This window comes from Argiope bruennichi, chromosome 10 (genome assembly GCF_947563725.1).
Source record: "Argiope bruennichi chromosome 10, qqArgBrue1.1, whole genome shotgun sequence".
In the NCBI taxonomy this organism is placed as follows: domain Eukaryota; kingdom Metazoa; phylum Arthropoda; class Arachnida; order Araneae; family Araneidae; genus Argiope; species Argiope bruennichi.
The window spans coordinates 51,520,105-51,542,370 of record NC_079160.1 but is presented as its reverse complement, the minus strand read 5'-3'; the positions used below and the strand labels follow the sequence as shown (position 1 = coordinate 51,542,370).

Genomic DNA, 22,266 nt, shown 5'->3' with positions numbered 1-22,266 from the left:
GCTACATTTTTAATGAATTTTTTAAAGGGGGATAGTCTAGACATAAGTACATATTTGTATTGGGCATGTAGTATTTCATATTGCAGAAATTTCTAATTAAGTTATTTTGCTGGCGTTCAATAAGTCTAAGATTAGTCTTGGCAGCATATCCCCACACAGGGCAGGCATAAGTTAATACTGGACGCAAGTAGGAAGAGTAAATAAGCATTTTATTTTGTCTACTCATTTTGGAGTTTCGAGAAATTAAGGGATAAAATTTACGAGTTAGGTCTCGAAACTTTTTAGCTGTGTAAATAAAGTGGGGTTTCCAAGTTAATTTACTGTCTAGAATAACGCCTAAATATTTTCATTCCTTAGACCACGGGACAGTTTGATTTTTAATTTTAACTGGGGAGAAATTCTTTTTACAGTTATTTTTATTAAAAACTATAGCTTCAGTTTTACTAGCATTTATTTCAATTTTCCATTCGACGAACCAGTCCTCAAGAGATTTAATATGTCGGTTTAAAGCTATGGTAATGAAATTTTGATTTTTGTTTCTAGCTAGTATTGCAGTGTCATCAGCGTACATGCACAACATAGTGTTAAATTGCTTGGGGATATCATTAATAAACAAGGAAAATAAAATTGGCCCTAGTTTAGATCCTTGAGGTACACCTGCAAGAATAGGTTTTACTTCCGAAAATTCATTGTTTATCTTGATTTTAAAGGATCTGTAACTGAGGTAAGAAATTATAATGTTGATAAGGTGTGGGGGTATGTTGTAATTAATTAGCTTGTATATAAGACCATCTTGCCAAACTCTGTCAAAAGCTTTCTGAATGTCAAGGAAAACCGCTGCAGTTTTTTGTTTATTTTCAAAACCTTCCTCAATGAATTCTACTGCTCTAATTAATTGGTGGGTTGTAGATAGGTTACGGCGAAATCCAAATTGTTCAGGTGTTAGTATATTATGTTCTTCTAGGTAATTATTTAATCTATTGAGAATTATCTGTTCAGCAATTTTGCTGACAGAAGAGAGTAGGGATATGGGCCTATAACTGCAGGGATCAGTTGGGTCTTTTCCTGGTTTTAATATGGGGATAACTGCAGCTGTTTTCCATGACATGGGAAAATATCCTAATTTGAGAATGCTATGAATTATATTAATTAAAAATTTTAGGTAATTGTCCGGAAGTGTTTTTAACATTTTGTTGTTAATACTGTCAAGGCCAGGGGCTTTTTTGATATTAAGTTTTTTAATATGATCCTTTAATTCATCAGTTGAGGGAGGGGGAATATCAATAAACTTTTGTGGCAATGAGTCGAGAAAGCCTTTGACTGTATTATTTACATTATGTTCTGTGGTGAAATTGCTCAATTCATTAAGTTGAAATTGTTTCTCAAGGCTAGCCGCCAGGCAGTTTGCTTTTTCTTTATCAGTTATTGCAATACTAGCAGGGCCTTTAAGGGCCGGAATTTTTTGTTTTTTACTTTTAAAAGTTTTGACAAGTTTCCAGATTGATCCGTCTTCTGTGTTAACACTAATTAATTTGTGTATAAATTCATTGCTTTGGATTTTATTGTTAAGTATTTCAATTTCCTTATTAATTTGGTTCATTAGTCTCTTGAAGACTGGGTCTCTGGTTTTTTGAAAATTTTTCCTGGCAAAGTTCCTGTCCCTGATTAGGTCTCTAATTTTAGGGTCAATAAAATTTTGACTATTTATAATGGGGGTGGAGGCTAGATTTTTTGCATTAATAATTTGCGATTCGAAGATGTTTACAAAATGGTCAAGTTTATCTGGGTTTGTAAATTCATCAATGTTTGGGGTTTCTGATTGACTGAGGGTTAATTTAAAATTATTCCAGTTTGTTTTAAATTTATTAAGATTATTGGGCAGGGAATATTTAAAGAAAAAATTTAATAAGATGGGATTATGGTCAGAGCTAAGTTCAGGTAAGGAGTGAATTTCATATGGGTACAGGAAGTCTTTAATTAAGGTGAGGTCTATTGTATTGGCTGACTGATGCCCAAATCTAGTGGGGGTGGACGGTGCTATAATGTCTAATCCGGCCTGAAGGGCGAATGATTTTAGGGAATTACCTTTTGGGCAGTTACGCTTACAATCCCAGCTAACGTGGTGAGCGTTAAAGTCTCCGCAAATTATTTGATTAGGTCCTGTTTGCATCAGGTTTTCGATGTCGAAAATAAAATTGGAATTATCTGCACTTGGGGGGATATAAATAGAGATTAAGGTTATTGGATCTTGATTTTTAAAATTTAATTTTACCACGCTAGCTTCTACATGTTGTAGTAAAGGTGGGGGGACCTCACTGTGAGGTAAACCATTTTTAATTAAAATTGCAGTACCGCCGCCAGCCTGGTTAGCTCTGTAACTGTAATATGAGAAATAGTTTGCCAGGAAAATTTTTCTTTGTGGTCTAAGGTGGGTTTCTTGCAGTAGGATTGCATCGGGGCTATACTTATTTACAAAATTACGAAGGTCAATTATTTTATTGTTAATGCCATTTGCGTTCCAATAGACTATGCGAAGGCTATTGCAGGAGAAAACTAGTTAGTGACAGGTAGACTTGGGTTATCGAATGCCTTCATGAGTATATCCAGTTTTTCCATAACAGTGTTTGCGGTTTTTAGTTTTTTAAGCTGTGAAAAGAGTAAAGGGTACTCGGTCGTTAGCTTTTTCAGTTCTTTCATTGCTTCTATAATGTCAGCGAAATCATTGCCTTCTAAAACGGTGTTGTTGGCTTGTTTGTGACCATAGGTTTGTGGCACCAGCTCTGGTGGGCTTGTATGGTAAGAGTGTAATGGAGGCGCTATCTCATGATGGCTTGTGTTTTTAAAAAGACCTGCAAAACTGACATTTGGCCTGATCAAAGCTTGATTTTTGTGAAAATAGTTGTCCCTATTTTTTCTCGCAGACTGAATTTTTGGGAAGGCCTCGCAGCCGCGGTAAGATGCTATGTGCCCTTGTTTGCCGCAATTGATGCAAGTTGGCGTTTCAATTTTTTCTTTTATTACGCAAGCATTAGTTTCGTGGCTTTCGCCACACTTCAGACATCTGGGCTTTATGTTGCAGTTATTCGCTGCATGGTGAAAAAAGTTGCAACGATAACATTGCGAGACTAGGTTGCGACCTCTGTAGGGCTCTACTGTGATACTAAGGTAATCCAGATGTTCTATTTTAAAGATTTCCTCGGCTTTTTCAGTTTTATTAAGTTCAACCATATAAAATGGAAGAGGTCTCTTAGTTCTTAGCTGGGTAAGTTGAACAACCCTAGTCACTGGGAAACCACTATCAACTAGGTTTTGAGCTATTATTTTTGTGTCGTATTCATGGGGGAGCCCTTTGATGACTGCTTTTAATGGTCTTTTGTTTTGGGGGGTTATGATATAATAATCATAACCCTGCTGCCTGCAGAAATTTTGAATGGCTTTGTGTTGATCAGCCGATTCTGGGAATATTTTTATGAACCCTTTATTCAGTTTGTTAACAGTTTTGCCGCAGGTTTTGGCAATTTGGGATAAAATTTCATTAAAGTTATCTGCATATTTCAACATTATTGGTGCTATTTTATGTTCTGCAGTGTTGGGAGTTTCATTTTCAACTGGAATATTATTGAGGACTTGAAATTTATTGCTTATGTTAATTACATTTTTAGGGGGTTCCGGTTTATTTCTGGCAAGTTTCCTCTTTGTTGGAGAGACGAAATTATCATTACTCAGGTTCAGGGAGGGTTCCTTAGAGTGTTCGCATTTCGAGTCCTGACAAGAACTAACGAGGTTCATCTTACCCAGAAGGGTCTCCATCTCCTGAATCGCTTGTTTTCTTCTAGACTCCATGGCTGCAAGATGCGGGTGAGCATAATCAATCTGCTCCCTCTTGGCATGCCTTGTGGCTTGGTTGATACCTTCAATTTCAAGACTTAGGACTTTTACCGCATCGCGGATCATCAGTCTTTCCTTGCAATGGATGCAAGTGTATTTCTCTTTAGTTTGAGGCAGATCACTATGATTGCCATCAATGATCATTTCTTCATTCGTCTCCGCGCATCTGCGCTTTCCACCTTCTTCGCAAACGCTACCGTTCATGACGGAAGCTAACACGAGAATGACTTCAAACAAAATCAAGTGAAAATCACAGCCTGCTTTTATGCACACAAGTGAATACACAGCGACTACTTCAACAACCAACAACGAACCAACAACAACCCTTCTTCCTAGCTTCAGATTGCTCGTCTTTTATAGTTCCGGGAGGCGGGGCTAGAAACTGCAGACCAATCAGGGCGTAGCTGGCTGTACCTCGTGTCTTAGTGGATGGATCGTGAAAGTTCTCGAACTTTCTGGTATTATCTATTTAGTCGCCAAACTCGCCAAATATATCGCCAAGCCACCAAATGCTCGCCAAGTCTGTCGCCAAGCTCTAAGTTCATTGATCTCAGCACGTACAGGACCGATCGTACAACGGTCTTTCTTACGATGACTCTATTCGTGCCGGGTAGCAATATTATAGGTTTGTAACAATATGTTTTTGTTTTATTTTATGATATTCATTCAACTTAATTTTTATCAATGTAACTTTAGCAAAAAAAAAAAAAAATCATAAATGTTCTGCTTTAAAAGTATATTGTTCAACATTATGTTTTTATTGGTAATAAAAAAAAAATGTTGTTTAGTATCTAGGATGTTTCTGTTGAATAAAACTGATTTCATCATTTACATTGACATTCTTGTAATACTGTGTTTATATTATTTCTAAGTAGAAAGAAAGATTTATATTATTTCTAAGTAGAAAAATAGATGTTGATAAATAGTAAATAGTTTTTTTTGAATTAGTGAGTGCATTAAAAATCCATTTGATCCTATTTTTCCAAATAATTATCATATATATTTTATCTATATATATATATTTTTTAATGTGTAAATAAAAATTATGAAAATTTGATTTAGTTTGTTTTCCCTTAATGATTTCTACAAATTAAAATGAAATAACTGATTCATAAGTTGCATAGATTTAAAAAAAGGTATCTATGCCTTTTATATTTCATAATTTGAAATTGTAAACCTAATTTATTCAATATATACTAATTTGAGTTTCATGTTCTTTCCTCTGAGCAAACATAAAACATCAAAGTCTCAATATTAATAAAAATAATTACATAAGAAAAAAATGTGATAATTTTATTAGTAAGCTTTAAAATATTAACTTATCTAAGAGTAATAATTATTTTTTAAAAGAACTATATTCATAAGATTCAACGTTCAATAATATTTAAATAATATGTAAAAAAGAACATATGTAATTTTTCAAAAACACTGCCATAGTTGTTTGTTAAAATGTATCCTTTGGATAAAAAAGGAAGGGATATGGGAAAGGAAAGAATAAAGTGGCACCAAACGAATTAAAAAGCGATGGTAATTAATTATGCAAAAACAATAATTCCATTGAAAATACTATAATATAACTTAAAAATACTTAATACTTAATATAAAATATAAAATTACATAACTACGAAAATTTGGATTAAATAATTCAAAATAATATCTTTTTTTTAAAAAAATCAGAAGTTTTTAATAATTGATCGGCTAGCGTAATATTTACAAAACGATGGTTTCATCAACGTTATCGACAGACATCACGACATGCGCAGAACGATTGAAAATTGAACAGAAGCGGTTTGTTTGGTACATGACACGTGACCGTGAATTGACCCCATTAGGAGTAATAGATGTATTATACCAAAAAAATAAAGAACTGAAGAATCCAAATACTGTGGATATAGAAACTTCGGATTCCGACTTTGAAAAGAGTGAGAGTGATATTGACAATGAAGATATTGACAATGTAATTGTTGAAAAAGATATTGCTAATGAGGATGAAATATTAACCCATTAAGAATTGCTTCCTATAATTTATAAAGTCCTAAAAATTGTTAAGATATTTAAACGTTCCCCTACAAAAAATGTCATATTACAAATATATATACTAACTGAAAATAAAACAGAATATATGTTAATATTAGATTCTAAAACATGTAGGAACAGTTTACTCCTAATGATGGAACGATTTTTGAAACTGAGAAATCCAATCCAAAAAGCAATAATTGACTTAAACCTGCAAATTAATTTTTCAGATAATGAATTCGACTTAATATCCAGAACTGTATCAGCTCTAGTTCCAATAAAACTGGCTGATGAGGCTTTATGTCTGAGAGATTCTAATTTATTAACAGCTATTGCAACAATAAATTTCATGTGATACCGAATGATTAATGATTAAAAAAATGGGATTAAATGATTTTAAAATGATTTAATTATTAATGATTTTAAAAATGGGAATGAAAAAGAAGAAAAGAGACTAACCAATTCAAATCTCATCATGACTATAGTAAATTTTCTTAAAAATTTTTACCCACAAACCTATCCATATTCAGAAGAATTCGGTACAGTTATCGAAGATTATGATGACACTGATGATAGTGAAAAGGAATTGTCTCTTGAACAAAAATTAGAATTAACGATAAATAAAAAAAATTTCAACAAACCAAAATACAATACAGAAATCAGCTATATCCAAAACCATCCGACGGGAAATCGATTTATTTGAAGACAAGGAATTTAGAGGTAGATACTTGGAAAAAGTATATCGCGCATTGCTAACAGTACCACCAACTAGCGTAGATGGCGAAAGAGCGTTTTCGACAGCTGGTAATTTTTCCACAAAATAAGTTTTCAGGCTTAATGACAATACAATTAATGCATTATATTTTTTAAGATCACATTTCCAAATTTTGTATTAGTACCACAGACTGAATTGTAATATTTATACTTTTTTGGGAATTAAATAAATGAGATGCTCCTTTACTTTTTTTGTGATTCTTTATATACTTTTATAATTTATAAGTTACAAATTATTTTTTGTGATATTTTCACTCTCTAATAAAACTGACCTGTGTTTTCTTTCTTTTTCTAAAATTTCTACTACCGGTATTAAGATCCAAAAAATACCGAATACCGGTATTGAACTTTTGGTCCAATATTGCAATCCCTACTCATGATCTTGGATTACTGTTGACAGCTTTCTCCAGTTATTATAGCCACCTAGAAAACGTGTAATTTGATCATTTCCTCTTCTTTTGGAAAACAGTATACAAAAAAAAAAAAAAAAAAAAAAAACGGAATCTTGCGTTTTTGAATAAATTAATCAGCTGCGAAGTTGGATTTCACCATTTGGCATTTTTAAAAGTAGTGCGTAGTTGAAAATGATCTATCTTCAGCATTTATAGCAAAAACTCTTTTGTACTGTACAGGTCCGATTATAACACAACACATTCTAAATTTATCAGTTATAATACTTGCCCGTAAACCAGGATCATTTATAATCTCTTGGTCATTTTTGTTATTGTCATTTTCGTCATGATTTTCTGATTTGGTCATATTTGTATAAACATACGATTCTTCAACAAATTTCACCGTTTCCACATTTTCATTGCAAGACTGCGTACTTTGTGCAGAACTTTCTTCCCCATTTGCAGTTTGAATTGTAACTTCTGAAGTCGAAGCAATTTCTTTGCCAGAATTACTTCGTAACCAAGAAAACAGATCTACTTGAGACTTCTTGAAATTTAGCTTTCTTCTTCTTTCCTTTTCTGATAAATTTTCTTTTTTGACTCCTAGAGGGATACATCCTTGGCATGGACATGGTTATATCTAACAGTATTAAGCGGTTTATAGAATGAATTGTCAAATTACTATATGCTGTACTATATGCTTTTACCTAGTAGGTGAGGTAAGTGACTGTAAATCTAATTACGTTGTATTAACTATATTTTGCATACTTGCACTATACTATAATACATAGTGTAAACTTCGTATATTTCTAAATCCGTCGACTGCTCCATTTAAACTTCTTCCTTAAAAGGTTTTCATTCCGGTCGTGGCCGGTGAAGCAGTAATGCAATGTGCATTGTTAGGAGTTGATCGTTTAATTTATCTTCGTTTTACTTTTTGTTTGAACAACTTAATATAAACGAACACGCATAAAAAAAATATTACATTAGATGTAGTAAAAAGTAAATAGTTAAGGATTTACAAGTCCATTTCAACCCAGCCTTGACTTCTGACCGCCGCTTGCGCCCAGAAGTAGCGCCGCTCTGTCTTAACATGTCTGAAGGGGATTTCCTCATGTATAAATGAACTTTTTCCCTCTTTTTATAGGTATCACTGCTATCATTGCCTAATAACGGCGTCAGTCGACTCTCAGCCAGCCACGTGGAAACAAACTTGAATACTTTCAGAACGTGCAAACGCTATTATTATTCAGAACACTATTTTAATTCTTAATCACGGTGAGGCCATGGCCGCCGCACCCCTCAGATGACCGTCCCTGCTCACGTAGAACATAAAATTAGTTTACACAAACTTAATATATAAATTAAATAATTCTCAAGTTTGGTTTTTGCAAAGTATTAAAATAACTTTAAAACTCTGATGAGTTAAATTCAATAATACTTTCTATTTTTATTGTTCCCCTGCAGATTTCTAAAAACTGAAAGCTATTCACACCAAAATTGAAATAAATAATTTCATTCAATTGAATTTAATGACAGAAAAGCTATACCATCTTAGAGATTTCTATTCCCGAAATATCAATACATGATAAATAAAAAAAGTTTTCTTCAATCATTTACTAAAAAAAAAGATAGAAGTTTTTTATATATATCTTTTGCATAAAATGAGTTAAATTGTTTCTGATATCAATCGTAATAAAACGCATGAAAAATCGTATTATTTAATTGCATTTTTTTCTTACAAATGTTTTTTATCTGGCCGGCTAAACATTTTCACTCGAATTCAATCCTTCTGAGTTCCTAGAGAATTAATTGATGAAACTACGTATCAGTCAATGTCAGGGAACTAAGATCCCCACAAAGAACATCTGCCGTCAGAAATCGCCTCAGACCAACTTCTCCGATACAAGGGGTGTAAAAGAAGGAAAAGAAAGGGTATCCCTCGCAGGAGGAGAGGAAACGCTAGAAATAGAACTTTCAACCTGAAGGAAAGTATTCTCCTATCCCCTTAATTAAGGCTATAAAGGGAATGGAGAAATCTGTGAATGGGTTGAAAAGTGGACAGATCAGTTATTCCTAGAATTTCAGAATCATTGAAATCATTCGAAACCGCATATCACTGTGCTATTCCCAGGAAGTGTTTGTAAGAATGAAGTCATTGCTTGCTCAGTGGTATCAGTGATTTCTTGACTTCAGTAGGGATGACGAATATTTTAAGAGCGGTTATTACGTAACCAATATCAAAAAATCACAAATACCAGTGATCAATACTTTTCAAAAAGGGGTGTGATTCAAATCCTTGACATGATCTTACTGGTGATATTTCGATTAAAGATCTTGAATCACGATAGAAAGTAACAATCGATAGATTTTTCCAATGGAAGCTCTCAAACAAGAATTCAATCATGCAATCTGTGAATGGGTTGAAAGGTGAACTGACCGGTTATTCTTAGAATTATCGTCTCATTGAATCGCATATCACTGAAAGTGGAGCTATCACAGTAATGTGTTCATAATTGTGAAGTCACCGCTCCGCTATGATAACCGCTCTGCTTGACTTTCCGATATTCGCATTTAACAATGCGTTATTCCACTAAGATAATTTCTAATTGCCTGTGACCACAACCTCCGTAATACATTACGAAGGTAGTGCTGTGACATGACCCTCTAATGGCATACATTCCTGTCACTCTTCAGGCGCCATCTATTGACAGAATATGGAACTAAAGTGAACATTTTAAAGAAATGACTTTTTTTTAAATTCAAATTTTCAGAAAATTGTTTACTCAAATAAATAAATTAAATTAATAGTTTTGAAAAAAAATTTAAATTAAAAAGTAAGCTGAAATAAATCAATTAATTCAATCACACGTTACTTAAAATAGTAAATTAAGTATTAATTACTATTAATAAATTTTATATTTAATAATAATTTATCATTTTTACTGAATAATATGATTGAAATAACAGATATTTGGACGAATATTTAAAATTAACTACAGCAAAATTATTTGTTATTTAAAAAGTCGTGGATTATGCATATGTAGACTTCAGTGACTTCTCGTCCAACAATATGAGTATCCCATAGAGAGAATTTTTAATTGCCTGTGATGTGACATTCTATTGGCATTCATAGAACCATCTATTGGCATAGCCCTAATGTGAAAATTTTAAAGAAATAATATTTTTCATTTCAAATTTCTCAGAAAATACTTTACTTCTGTAAGTAAATTAAATAAATAGTTTTGAAAAATAAAATCAAAATTAAAACTTTTCTCAGATAGATAAATTAAGTCATTCCTATGTTATTTAAATTAATAAATGAAATAATAATTATAATTAAAAAATGATTATTAATACTAATTAATAATTTTTATTAAAAGTGAGATTAAATAACAGTTATTTGGAAAAAATATTTTAAAATAACAATATTAAAAATATTTGTTATTTAAAATACACGATTTAATACTTGCTATTAAATCGAGGATAATGCATCTCTAGATACAGCCGATCCTTGCGGAATGCTAAGTTCAGGGAATCGTTCTTCTGAGAACGAATGGGTAACGGACCTCAGTGAGCCGTCGCTCGCTTTGTTTACTGCTTGGCGATAACCTCTTGGCGACCATCCACAGTAAGGTAAAAACGGACTATTTACTATAACTTCGACTTTTCTACCGCATTCCGCATTGGGTAGTTCAAACTTTTTGTTCTCTAGTCATTTTTATCACAAAATAAATGGGGTTTTGTGATGTGTTATTAGTTTTACAGTGTGAGTTTAACTAATTTTTTATAATAAAAATATATTTATTGAATAGTATTCTCTGGCATTTATAGTTGTGACAAAATGTATTTATGAATTATAATTTATATAGAAATCGGATGTTTTCTTTTGTGTCTGAATATGGATAAGAAATAAAATTCCTATTGTTATACATGAAGCCAAACATTAAAGAGTTGTTGGTAATTAAAGCTATCATCAAAATTTTGTGATCTTTTACTTCTGCAGTTTTAAATTAAGCTTTTGTTTTGTTTCCTGTTTTATAAAATGAAATTATTCTGCAATTCAGACCTGACCCTTCTAAAACAAAACTAGAGACACACACACATAAAACCTCTCATCATAAAAATTTTTTTATAGGAGACTATATATTTGTTATTTAGCTGCACACCTTGATTGGTTGCATAATTATTTATATAATTAATAATTATTGATATATAATCAAAATAAATAGTTTAATAAATTTTTATGAAATATATTAAAAATTGTAAATAGCTGTATATGCATCTGTAATTTTGAGAAAACTCTACTTCATAAGATTACACTAGGTTTGTTTCTCTTAATAAATGTGTTTTTCAATCTGTTCAATTATAAGCTTTCCTTGTTTGTATTGATGTGAAACCTGCAACAGCTGCTGTTTGAACTTAAACTTTAGATTCATTATTTATACATTCTATAGTGTAAAATGAAGCTTCAATCTTAACAAGTTAATTTTGTTTCATTTAAATCTAAATTATTTTATGCAATATTGTATGCAGTGATATCAAAATGTTTACAATAATGTTATACAAAAAATACTTTCAAGTGATAAAAAATTTCTCATTAATTTTTTTATTTAAAAGAATGTTATTGAACAAAATAATTTGAAAATCTATGAAAGCATTTTTTAGCAAAAGATTTACATATTTGTGCTACAAAGTTATAAAAATTTAGCCATTTTAGCTTTGAGAAGTTACAGGTTTTTAATGCTATTTCTATATAAAATATACTGATATACAAAATCAAATCTTTTTACTTATAATATTTGCTAGAATAATTGTGGATATGCAAAGTTTTGAATGCTACTTGATGTTCCAACAAAAATTAAAAAAATTCTCTAATTATTATATTGATTCATTTATTATTATTGGAGAAATTATGTGCCATTCTGAAGTGTTCCAATCAACTTATATTGGTTAATATTTCATATTAAAAGCACACAAAAGAATTTTCTACAGGTTTCTAAGTTTCCTTAAGCATCTTACTATTATTACAGAAATGCATTCTTTTCATATAAATTTGAAAGGTAGCACTAAAATGATCTATAGTCTATTGAATGAAATTATATATAAACTGAAAATGTATTGTTAAAGAAGAATCATATGGAGAGAATAATGATTAATAAAATATTCATTTCCAACTTATTGATTAATTTTTTGATTTTTTTTTATATATATAGATTTAGTTTGAAGAAAACCAGGATTTAATCATGCCTAGAGAATTAGATATAGAGAAGCTTGAAAGAAAATTTTCATCTCTAACAAAGTCAAAAGAAAGTATTCGAGCAGTTTCTTCCTGGATTATACATCATTCTGAATTTTACAAAGAAATTGTTGAGCAGTGGTACATTGCACTAACTAAAGGTAATTATTATTCATTACTTCAGATTCCTTGTGTAGAAAAGTTAAGGAAATATGTCAAAATAATTTTAGAATTATTGATAGTGTTATAAGTTGATTTAAAATGTTATTAGTCTGATTTTTAAATAAATGTGTAGAAAATATAAATTCTATAAATTATAAAATATTAGGACACAATTGAATTGAATTTAGAAACAAATAGAAATAAAATTAATTGCTTCTTTAAATTATATATTAGATTATGTTGCATTTGTCAAGTCCTAAAAAATTATAATTATAATGTTAGTTATATTTATTTGAAGTTCATTATTTCTCAATAGTAATGTAACTATATCTGAATGATTTTATTTAGAATTGATGGTATCATAATAAATAATTATGGTTAGTTTTCAAAAGTTTTATTACTTAGTTTAATTTTTTCTTGATATATATACATATATATATGTGTGTGTGTATGTATGTATTGAAATAAAAGAAAGAAATTAAGGTATATATTTTATTAAGTTATTAAAATAAAAATAAATCATTAATGTATTTGAAATGTGAAGCCAAATAGAAAAGTTATTAAAGGAGATGCCTTAAAATGTACATTGTATAGAGCCACTCGATCTTTAATTCTGCTACTGATTGTTAGAATCATTTGTCTGTGTTATATTTACGAAATAAAAAGCATTTGCCACAGAAGTCTTTAATCCTTTTTTTCTGCCACATTTAGCCTTATATTGTGCAACATTGTCAATTGTTAAGGGTTATTTCGTGTATTATTGAATTAGGACCAGAAAAGTGACTATTTAATGTTGATTACTAAAAGTAGATGCTTAATAGAAATTAAATACTCATAAAAACAGAGATCACAATGACCTGATTGTAGAGGATTAGATGCAGGATCAGTGGGTTCCCGATTCAAAGCCAAAATCATTATATAGATAAATTAAATTTTTTAGTAAACTTCAAACATTTCCCTGCTATGTAACAAAAAAGCTTCAGGAAGGATTGTTCATAAGTTTTTTCCTACTTATCTGACTGTAATTAAAAATTACTAAATTTTCATTACAGCATTTGTATTGCTACAAAATAAGATGTTATGATAAAACTAAATCTAACACACACAAAAGAAAACAAGGGGAGGGGGAGAGAATTTTTTAAGAAAATGCTATCAAATAAAAAATAGTAAAATAAGATCTAACTTAGCTAAAAATAAGATACAAAATAGCTAAACTTTGATTAATTGATTAAAACGACAATTTTTTTTAGTGCATGACTAGTGACTTAGAAAAGAGCTTTCTGTTTAAAACCTATCCTATTGTATAAACCTATCCTATCCTATATGAATGATAATTCTGTATGTAAAAGAATAAATAAAACAAATTTTATAAAATATCTTCACTAGCTATGTTTGAAGAAATTCTATTACTCAGAACATTAAATGAAAGAATGTGAATCAAAAATATTATTTCATGTTTAAATAATAATTTTTATGTGTTATTATAGCATTTTCATTTTGAAAATAATATTTAAAAAGTATTTCAGCTTTATAATTTCTTATCAAATGTAAAAATTTCATATTTAATTTATTTGAAAAGGTGAGGATCTGATTTGAAAGTCATATTTAATATCTAAGAGCTTTTTAAGTCAGAAAAATTGTGACAATGCGCTATTCTTAGGTTTAGTTTTACTGATTTTTTACAGAAAATTTTCTAATCCATCATTTTTAAGTATCATTTTTTAAAAGTTTTTCTTTATTTGCGTAGAACTATTAGTAAAAATTTAAACACTGCCCTTAAATATGTGCCTATCTAGAGAAACCTTTATCTTGATAACAGTATCTCAGGTACGATTGCTACAGACTAACTAATGAAAATTTCACTCTTGCATATATATATATATATATATGTGTGTGTGTGTGTGTGTGTGTGTGTGTGTGTGTGTGTGTAATAATATTTTAAACTCTAATTTCAATTTAATTAATTTCCAAGGTTTTATCTTACTTCAGCTCATAGTAACTTGATTCTAAAATATTCTCTTATTTCCTGATCCAATTCCACTTTCACTAATTAATTAATTCAAGAGAAGCTTTGTAAAATTGCTGAATTGGCTAAAAGTCTAACTTTCCCACATTCCGAGTTAAGGGACAAAATACCGCTGACGAGACAAATTCTTTTTTAAAAGATCCCTATGTTTCCCTTGCCTTGTTGACGCGTGTAGCAAAAATCCGTATCGAAATCCTACTAATATATTAGCACTGTAAAGAAATATTATCCCTATCCATCCCTCTGGTTATATAAGACCAGGCATAAAATGTTCAAGAGCTTTTCCCTTATTTCTTTCTGTGTTGTGTGTTGCTCGTCGCTCCTGCTTGTACATAATGCGTGCTTCTCTCTATACTTATAATAAGGCTCATGTATGTTGGCGCTCTACAGGCCAGACCGTTCGATCTATAGTTACCAAATTTGGCACATGCATACCTTAGAGGTCGGAAATGTGCACCTGGGGTCCTTTTCTTTTTGAATTTTTAATTATTAATTAAAAACTAACTTTCTCGCCAAAAAATTTTCATTTTCCCACCTCTAAATGAGTAAGGCTTGTTTTTTCCCCACGCTAAAGATGTTAGGCTTAGTAAATTTTCGGCCGATTATTTCAAATGATTCTGTCTATTTTCTTAATGTTTGATGCATTTAAAATTAAACATTGTTGATTAATCGATCTTTCAGATTCATTCTGAAGTACTTTTAAATTAAAATAAAGCAGAATAAAGGAAATTAAAAATATCTAATCTGCATAGCGTTATCCCAACTGGCGTAGAAAATTCACGCATTTACGTTACCATAATTGGCGTTGAAAATTCACGCATACGCATTGCGTTCTGATTGTTTACAACTATTTTCAACGGATACGGACTTAGTTTTGAAGGCTTGACATGTTTTCGACAGATTATTTCAAACGATTCTGTTTCTTTCATTAATGTTTGATGCATTTAAAACTAAACATTGTTCATTATCGATCTGTTCATGATGAATCTGAGAAAATTTTGTTGAATACTTCTTGAGATATGACATAAATTAAGAAAGATATTCTTTAGTGCCCATAAGGTTTAAATGCTCAGTGACTCCGTTTTCAGTAATCATATTTAAAAAAAAGAAGAAGAAGAAAGCTTTGTTTCAGTAAAAAATATTCTTATATCAATTGCATTTTAATCATTTCCACTTTAACTTCAAGCATAAATTCTGCGGGAGCTAACAGGAAATTATATACATATATATATATTGTTACAGCTGAAGGTCTTTATAATGTTATGAGTGACTTATATAACTATCAAATTTGAAGCTTTAAAATATTTTGATGAAGAAGCTATTAAAATAGGAGTTACATAAAATATTTAATTATTAAAATTTTATTATGACATAAAATATCTAATTATGAAATAAAACGACGTCACGAAATCGAAAGTCTCTTCACTGCCTTCAAAACTGCATTCTGATTCACATAAAATATTGCTTATATATTATTTGTATACTTTAATTACATTAAAAACTTTATTTTTTCATTGTGGGATTTTTTTCTATTCATAATGTTGAGGAATTGAGGAACATTCTGATGAAAACTAATAACTAAAATCACTTGCAAACAAATAGTAATCATTAACAGAAAAAATATACAATGCCAAAAGCAAAATAAAAACAATGCTAAAAGAAAATATTAGCTATAACCTCCAAATGAAATGAGAATATTATGAATCAGCTCATTAACTGTTGCTATAATCCAGCAGGGAGTGGGGGATTGTAAGCAAAATGTAAGGTTAGGATTTTCTAAACCCGTGACTAATTTTTATTCTTTTGACTCATCTGTTGTACAATTCTCTCTCTTGTTGTACCATTGTTTCTCCTGCAGTAGGATCTTTTCTATTCATAATGTTCATGAACACTTAAAATAAAGCTAATCATTAGAACTAGATTGAAAGAAATACTATTTTATTGCTGCTGCCACTTCCTTTGTACAAATGATGAGTCGCACCTTCTAATGCATGTTCATGAACATTTTAATATTCAAGATAAAATGCAAGATCACATAGTAAAAATTGCAAACCTCATTTTTGCTACAATCTAATATTTGAAAAAAAAAGTGTAAATAAAGCATGGAATTGATGAATCATTATTTGCACAAATAAAAAAAAGTAGTCTTAGACACTAAAACAGTTGATTTAGATGCCAAAACAACATAACAGACATCAGTGGGATAATACTTTTGTAAAGAGTTATTAAAATTTTATTACCTAATTGTTCAAGTAACCGTTTTCATAAATAACTAAAATACAAAAATAGTTTTTTAATGAATTATTAAAAAATATATACCTTATTTTCAAAGAAAAAAAATCACTAATATATTTTTCTTTAAATATATTGTTACAAACCTGTAATTTTGTTTCCCATCACGAATAGTATCATTGAAAGAAAGGCCGTTTTACGATCAGCCCTATAGGTGCTGATAGCAGTCGGCCACAACAAATCCTGTCTATACTGCTACGTTCAGTGGTGGCGGGGTGGTCGGCTGTACGTAAGAAGAAGAAGAAGCAGCCCTATAGGTGCTGATAAGGTGCCGCATAAGTGATCTTAGAGCTTGGTGACCATTTGACGGCGACAACAAAATCGATATTGCTGGAAACTTCGGGAATTTTATCGATCTATCCAATAGAAACTAAGATACGCCCAGATATTCTTGATTGGCCAGGAATGTTCTCGGCCTTCCTCCCGGGAACTATAAAAGGACGGCAGTCTCAAGCTGTAAGGAATCGCAGTTGGAATCGTACTCGGAGTCGTAGACAGGTAACAAGTCTTCGAGAGGATAGCGAAGCAGCGGCGGAGTGCCAGCGTTTGTGTGGAGCTCAAGCTATTGCTGAACTGAGCTGTGTGCCGAGTCCTGTTGTCTATTGTGGAAGCAGCATCAAGTCCTGTGAGGAGTAGCCAGTCTTGTGGTAGTGAGTTGGCAGTTGGATACAGTTAAAGCGAGCGACAGTGAGAATTTCAGCCATTTGTCGAGACCGTAGAGCGAAGCTCCGAGGATCTCCTCGCCTGCTGGATTCTGTCTGGCCGCTTTGTGTGCTGTGGTCGATTACTAGTTGTGGGCTACTGTTTGCTGTAGTGTGCTGTCCTGTGTGTCCGTCTCGGCTGTACATATTTATCGTCTTGTATTCGTCGTCTTTGTGTTAGTGTCTTCGTGTTTAAATAAACGTAGTCGTTGTTTTCTACTAAGGGACTGTTTATTTCAGCATCGACCATCAAATCTACACAAAGAACCCTTCGACGGACGAGGAAGTAAATCCGTAACAATTTGGTGTCAGATGTAGGATTTGATAGGTCGATAATCATTAGAGCAATGGAAGAAGAAATGAAAGCCGGACAAGAGAAATTTATGCAAGAAATGAAAGCCTGACTAGAGAAACTTTTGCAAGAAATGAAAATCTTTATGGATGAAATGAAAGCTTTTACGAAAGAAATTAAAGCTGGGTAGAGAGAATTAAAGAAAGACCGTTCGTCGATGAAAGAAGCTTTAAAAGATCAAGTTAATAAAACCGAAGAAAGCGTCCAAGATGGCAGAGAAGAAATTGAAGGAAATGGCGAGAGCCAAGTGAAAGAGGAAAAGGCCGAGGATCGAATGGAAACCTGTGTAACCGAAAAGGAGCTTAGCGACCAAGAGGATGAACCGAAATTTAATAAGAAGAGGCATGCACAAGGAGATTGTCAAATAATTGCAGAGCTAAAACATTCTTTGAATGAGTCCCCTGAAGTGGAATCGGAAGTACAGGTGCTTGGAGATGGAGAAGATGAACTCTCTTTGGATGGGTCTGTTAGTGGCGGCCAGTGCTCGTTGTCTATGGATGCAGGAGTTGATACGACCCTGTTTGGATCGGATTTATCCAAGAGGTTAAAGGGACAACCTCTTTGCAAGCCTCTTGGTAGCTCTCTGCAGAGTGCTACGGATGAAGGCTACGTAACTGGAATCGCTGGTCCTTATAGTCTCGGCCTCGACTTCGCTCAAGAATTCTGGCATGCGACGAATTTTCTTAGGAGTGCGATGCAAAAAGGAGCCGTCGAATCTTCTGTGTATCCGGATAAGTTATGTCGTCGCAGAGGAACCCTTACCACAAAGACAGATGGGCTCTTTAGAAGATCCTGTGTTAAGAGCTGCGGACAGTTCACAAATGAGCCTGGAATAGGAGGAAGTATTAACGTGAAAGTTTTGACGGCGACGATGAATCCCTGATTTTCAAGTGGACTCCGGAAGGCACTGTTGGATCATCCTAATATTCAATTGGTTCGATGGAAGAAGTTCAAAGTGACCAATCGACCAGCCTGGCTAGAATTCGTTCCGGAGAGCTCTGCCACGATACGATGTTTGGCTCTATGGGACATCTTGCATTTTAAGGACCGAAATCAAGTCTGGGTGTATAATCCGAAACGAAGAAGAGGCATAGGTCAAAGGCAATGAGAAGCCTCGGACCGATCTTTAGCTGTCGCCAAATTAATGGATGGTGTCATTACCGCAAGTGCGGAAGTCGACCAGCTATGGATCAACGAATTGTTCACATCGTTCGGAAGCTTACGCCAGCTGTTGGATTGAAGTGGGACTGCCGGGTCGTCAGTCCTTAAAGAGAGGAGCAACGTTGCAAACCTGTAATTTTGCTTCCCAGCACGAATAGTATCATTGTAAGAAAGATTTATGATCAGCCCTGTAGGTGCTGATAGGGTGCCGCGTCAGTGATCTTAGAGCTTGGCGACTTGTCGGCGACAAAATGGATATTGATGGGAACTTCGAGAAATTTATCGATCTATCCAATAGGAACTAAGCTACGCCCAGATATTCCTGATTGGCCCAGAAGGTTCTCGGCCCGCCTCCCAGGAACTATAAAAGGACGGCAGTCTCAAGCTGCAAAGAATCGTCATTGGACTCATTAGAACAATTAAAATACATCATAGTAAATAGCTCTCCCACCCCCCTTTTCTGTTCTGTGTATTGTGTCGTCCCATGTCATACAAATGCACACAATAATTAAAAATCTAACTAAACTGATATTTATATCTACCCCAGTTAATGCTCAACATAATTTGTCTGTTACTAATAACCATTTCAGCTGAGCGGAAGATGAAAGGCCGCCGAGTCTATGCTCTTCCAAAAACCTGCATCATCATTGGCATTGGCAATCGTCATTGGAATAGCAGTTGGAATCGTACGCGGAGTCGTAGACAAGTAACAAATCTTCGAGTGGATAGCGAAGCAGCGGCCGAGTACCAGCGTTTCTGTGGAGCTCAAGCTATTGCGGAATTGAGCTGTGTGCCGAGTCCGGTTGTCTATTGTGGAAGCAGCATCAAATCCTGTGAAGAGTAGCCAGTCTTGTGGTAGTGAGTTGACAGTTGGATACAGTTAAAGCGAGCGATAGTGAGAATTTGAGCCATTTGTCGAGACCGTAGAGTGAAGCTCCGAGGATCTCCTCGCCTGCTGGATTCTGTCTGGCCGCTTTTTGTGCTGTGGTCTATTACTACTTGTGGGCTACTGTTTGCTGTAGTGTGCTGTCCTGTGTGTTCGTCTCGGCTGTACATATTTCTTGTCTGTGTATTCGTTGCTTCGTGTTTAAATAAACGTAGTCGTTGTTTTCTACAAGAGGACTGTTTATTTCAGCATCGACCATCAAATCTTAAATGAACCCTTTGATCCGTAACAATATTCACTTCAGATTGCTTAATTCATTCATTCTTAAGTAGAATAATTTAATATCGACTTGTTTACAAGATTATTACTGGAATTTTGAAATTTGATTTGTATTCATTCAAGCCTGCATTTCCGGTTTACAAACACTTGTAATTTTTTTAAATTTTATAATCCTGAATTTTGGATTTAATTTTTTGTCGTTTTTTATATTGATTGATTTTGAGAGATTTTACCTTAATTGAAATATTTGATATTTTCTGTTTCTTTTTTTTTTCTTATGATTGGTTCAAGATGTATAATATTTTATTTAAATTAAATATATATAAATATAGAGACCATTTTATATAAATTTATTTTTTGTAACTTTTCTTAATTTATTTTAGGTCAAAATGCATTGTTGATGTTTTTTGTTGTTAATGAAATCATTCATTATTCTGGAAATAAAAGAGTTCCTCTGTTCAAAGAAGCTTTCTCTAAAGTTTTGGAAAAAGCCGTTTGTCTTGAAAAGTAAGAATTTTTACTCTTTGTTGTATGTCTAAGCAATTTGTTGATGTTATAGTGTTTTCATTTAGAAGGAAGATGTAAAATTACTTATTCATTTTACTTGTTTTATATGTATGAAGTCATTCAAAATTTGTTTTTATATGTATAAAGTCTTTCAACATTTAAATTATCTTCCCCCCCCCCTGATTGAAAAAGTTATTGTTTTTTAGAATTGCAATTCAGAATTTCTGTTGTATTGAAATTAAATAAAGATTCTACTTTTTCTTCTTACCTGATATTATTTTTATAAATTTTCTTTTCACTGATCATTGATTTTTCTTAATCTTTGTTTCGATATATATATATTGCTTTATTATCAAAAATTTCAAAAAAAAAAAAAAAAAAAAAAATCATTTTCCTTGGAAAATTTTTTTAATGGAATTTCATGTAATTTTTTTTTTTTTTTTTTTTTTTTTTACCATTTGAAAACATAATTTAAACATGCATAATGAAGCTTAAGTTTAAAAAGCTATATACCCTAAAACTTTTGTAAATCATTATCCTTTTGAATGCTCTTTTTTGTTTGGCTTGGAATTTTGACTTCTAGACATAATGTTAAAATAACCTGTCCACTTGAAACTCTCATCATTTTATTTTAAGACAGAAATGGAAAGAAGAGAAACAAAAAGTTAAAGTAAAGTAAAAGCATTGTTTTTAAAAACAATACAAAAATTAATATTAATCACCTCTTTTACATCATGAAGAGAAAAGTTGATTTTATCCTCTTCTAGAGGGATTCAAGTAGCTATATTTACTAATTGTAGAGTAGGAAACCTATTATTAGTACAGATGGTGAGAATAATTTAAATGTTGTTTATTTATTTATTTTTCCTTTTTTTATAGCACAAAAGGTTAAAAAAACATAAACAAATGCATTAAACATTTTTAATGCATTTTATAATTTCTTATTATAATTTGTATTAAGATGTAATACTTCTTATATTTTTAATTAATTATATTTATAAGATTCAGTTTAAAATATTTGTAGTAAGTATATTATAATTTGTATATTTAATATTTTAAATGTTTCAAATTACCTAAAACATGAACACAAGTGTCTATGAACCTATTATATTCATAATTACTGCTATTATCATAATAAATTTATACAATTATTTTGAAAGATTTTCTTACACAGAGATTCCTCTAGATGGATGGTGTCCTTGTTTGAGGACACCACTCCTGCGAAAGGAGGCAAATTAAAATTTTTGATTGGAAAATCCTTGTGTATACAACCTGTTGGTCACATTGATTGTGTTTTATTATATTTCAGAAAATTTAATGACCCATGCAGGAAAGGGTTAAAGTTGTGTTGTTTTAACTGTCTCTTACATAATGTATATAAACTTTTGTTATAGAGATCAGTTCCATAACATCATAGTGCTATTAAAAATGTAAATCTTCTCTTCTAATTATCTTTCCCCTTTTTTATTCATCTTCAAAATTGTCCAACTATTATTCAAAATCATCCTTCTTTAGTTCTCAACAAGAGAAGAAAATCACATAATTGATTATTTGATGAAAAAATGAAAACAGTTTGAATTTCAGAGTGGCA

The 22,266-nt window shown here is 31.9% G+C and overlaps 1 protein-coding gene across 1 annotated transcript in view; it reads left to right on the top strand.

Moving 5' to 3' along the window:
- The first annotated feature begins 10,750 nt into the window (after positions 1-10,750).
- LOC129988261 (regulation of nuclear pre-mRNA domain-containing protein 2-like) overlaps positions 10,751-22,266 on the top strand; it is a 30,345-nt gene continuing 18,829 nt past the window's right edge. Inside the window, exons 1-3 of the mRNA XM_056096445.1 lie at positions 10,751-10,839; positions 12,287-12,470; positions 20,552-20,675. Coding sequence (XP_055952420.1) covers positions 12,317-12,470; positions 20,552-20,675 — 278 coding nt within the window. The 5' untranslated portion in view covers positions 10,751-10,839; positions 12,287-12,316. The remainder of the gene's footprint in view (positions 10,840-12,286; positions 12,471-20,551; positions 20,676-22,266) is intronic.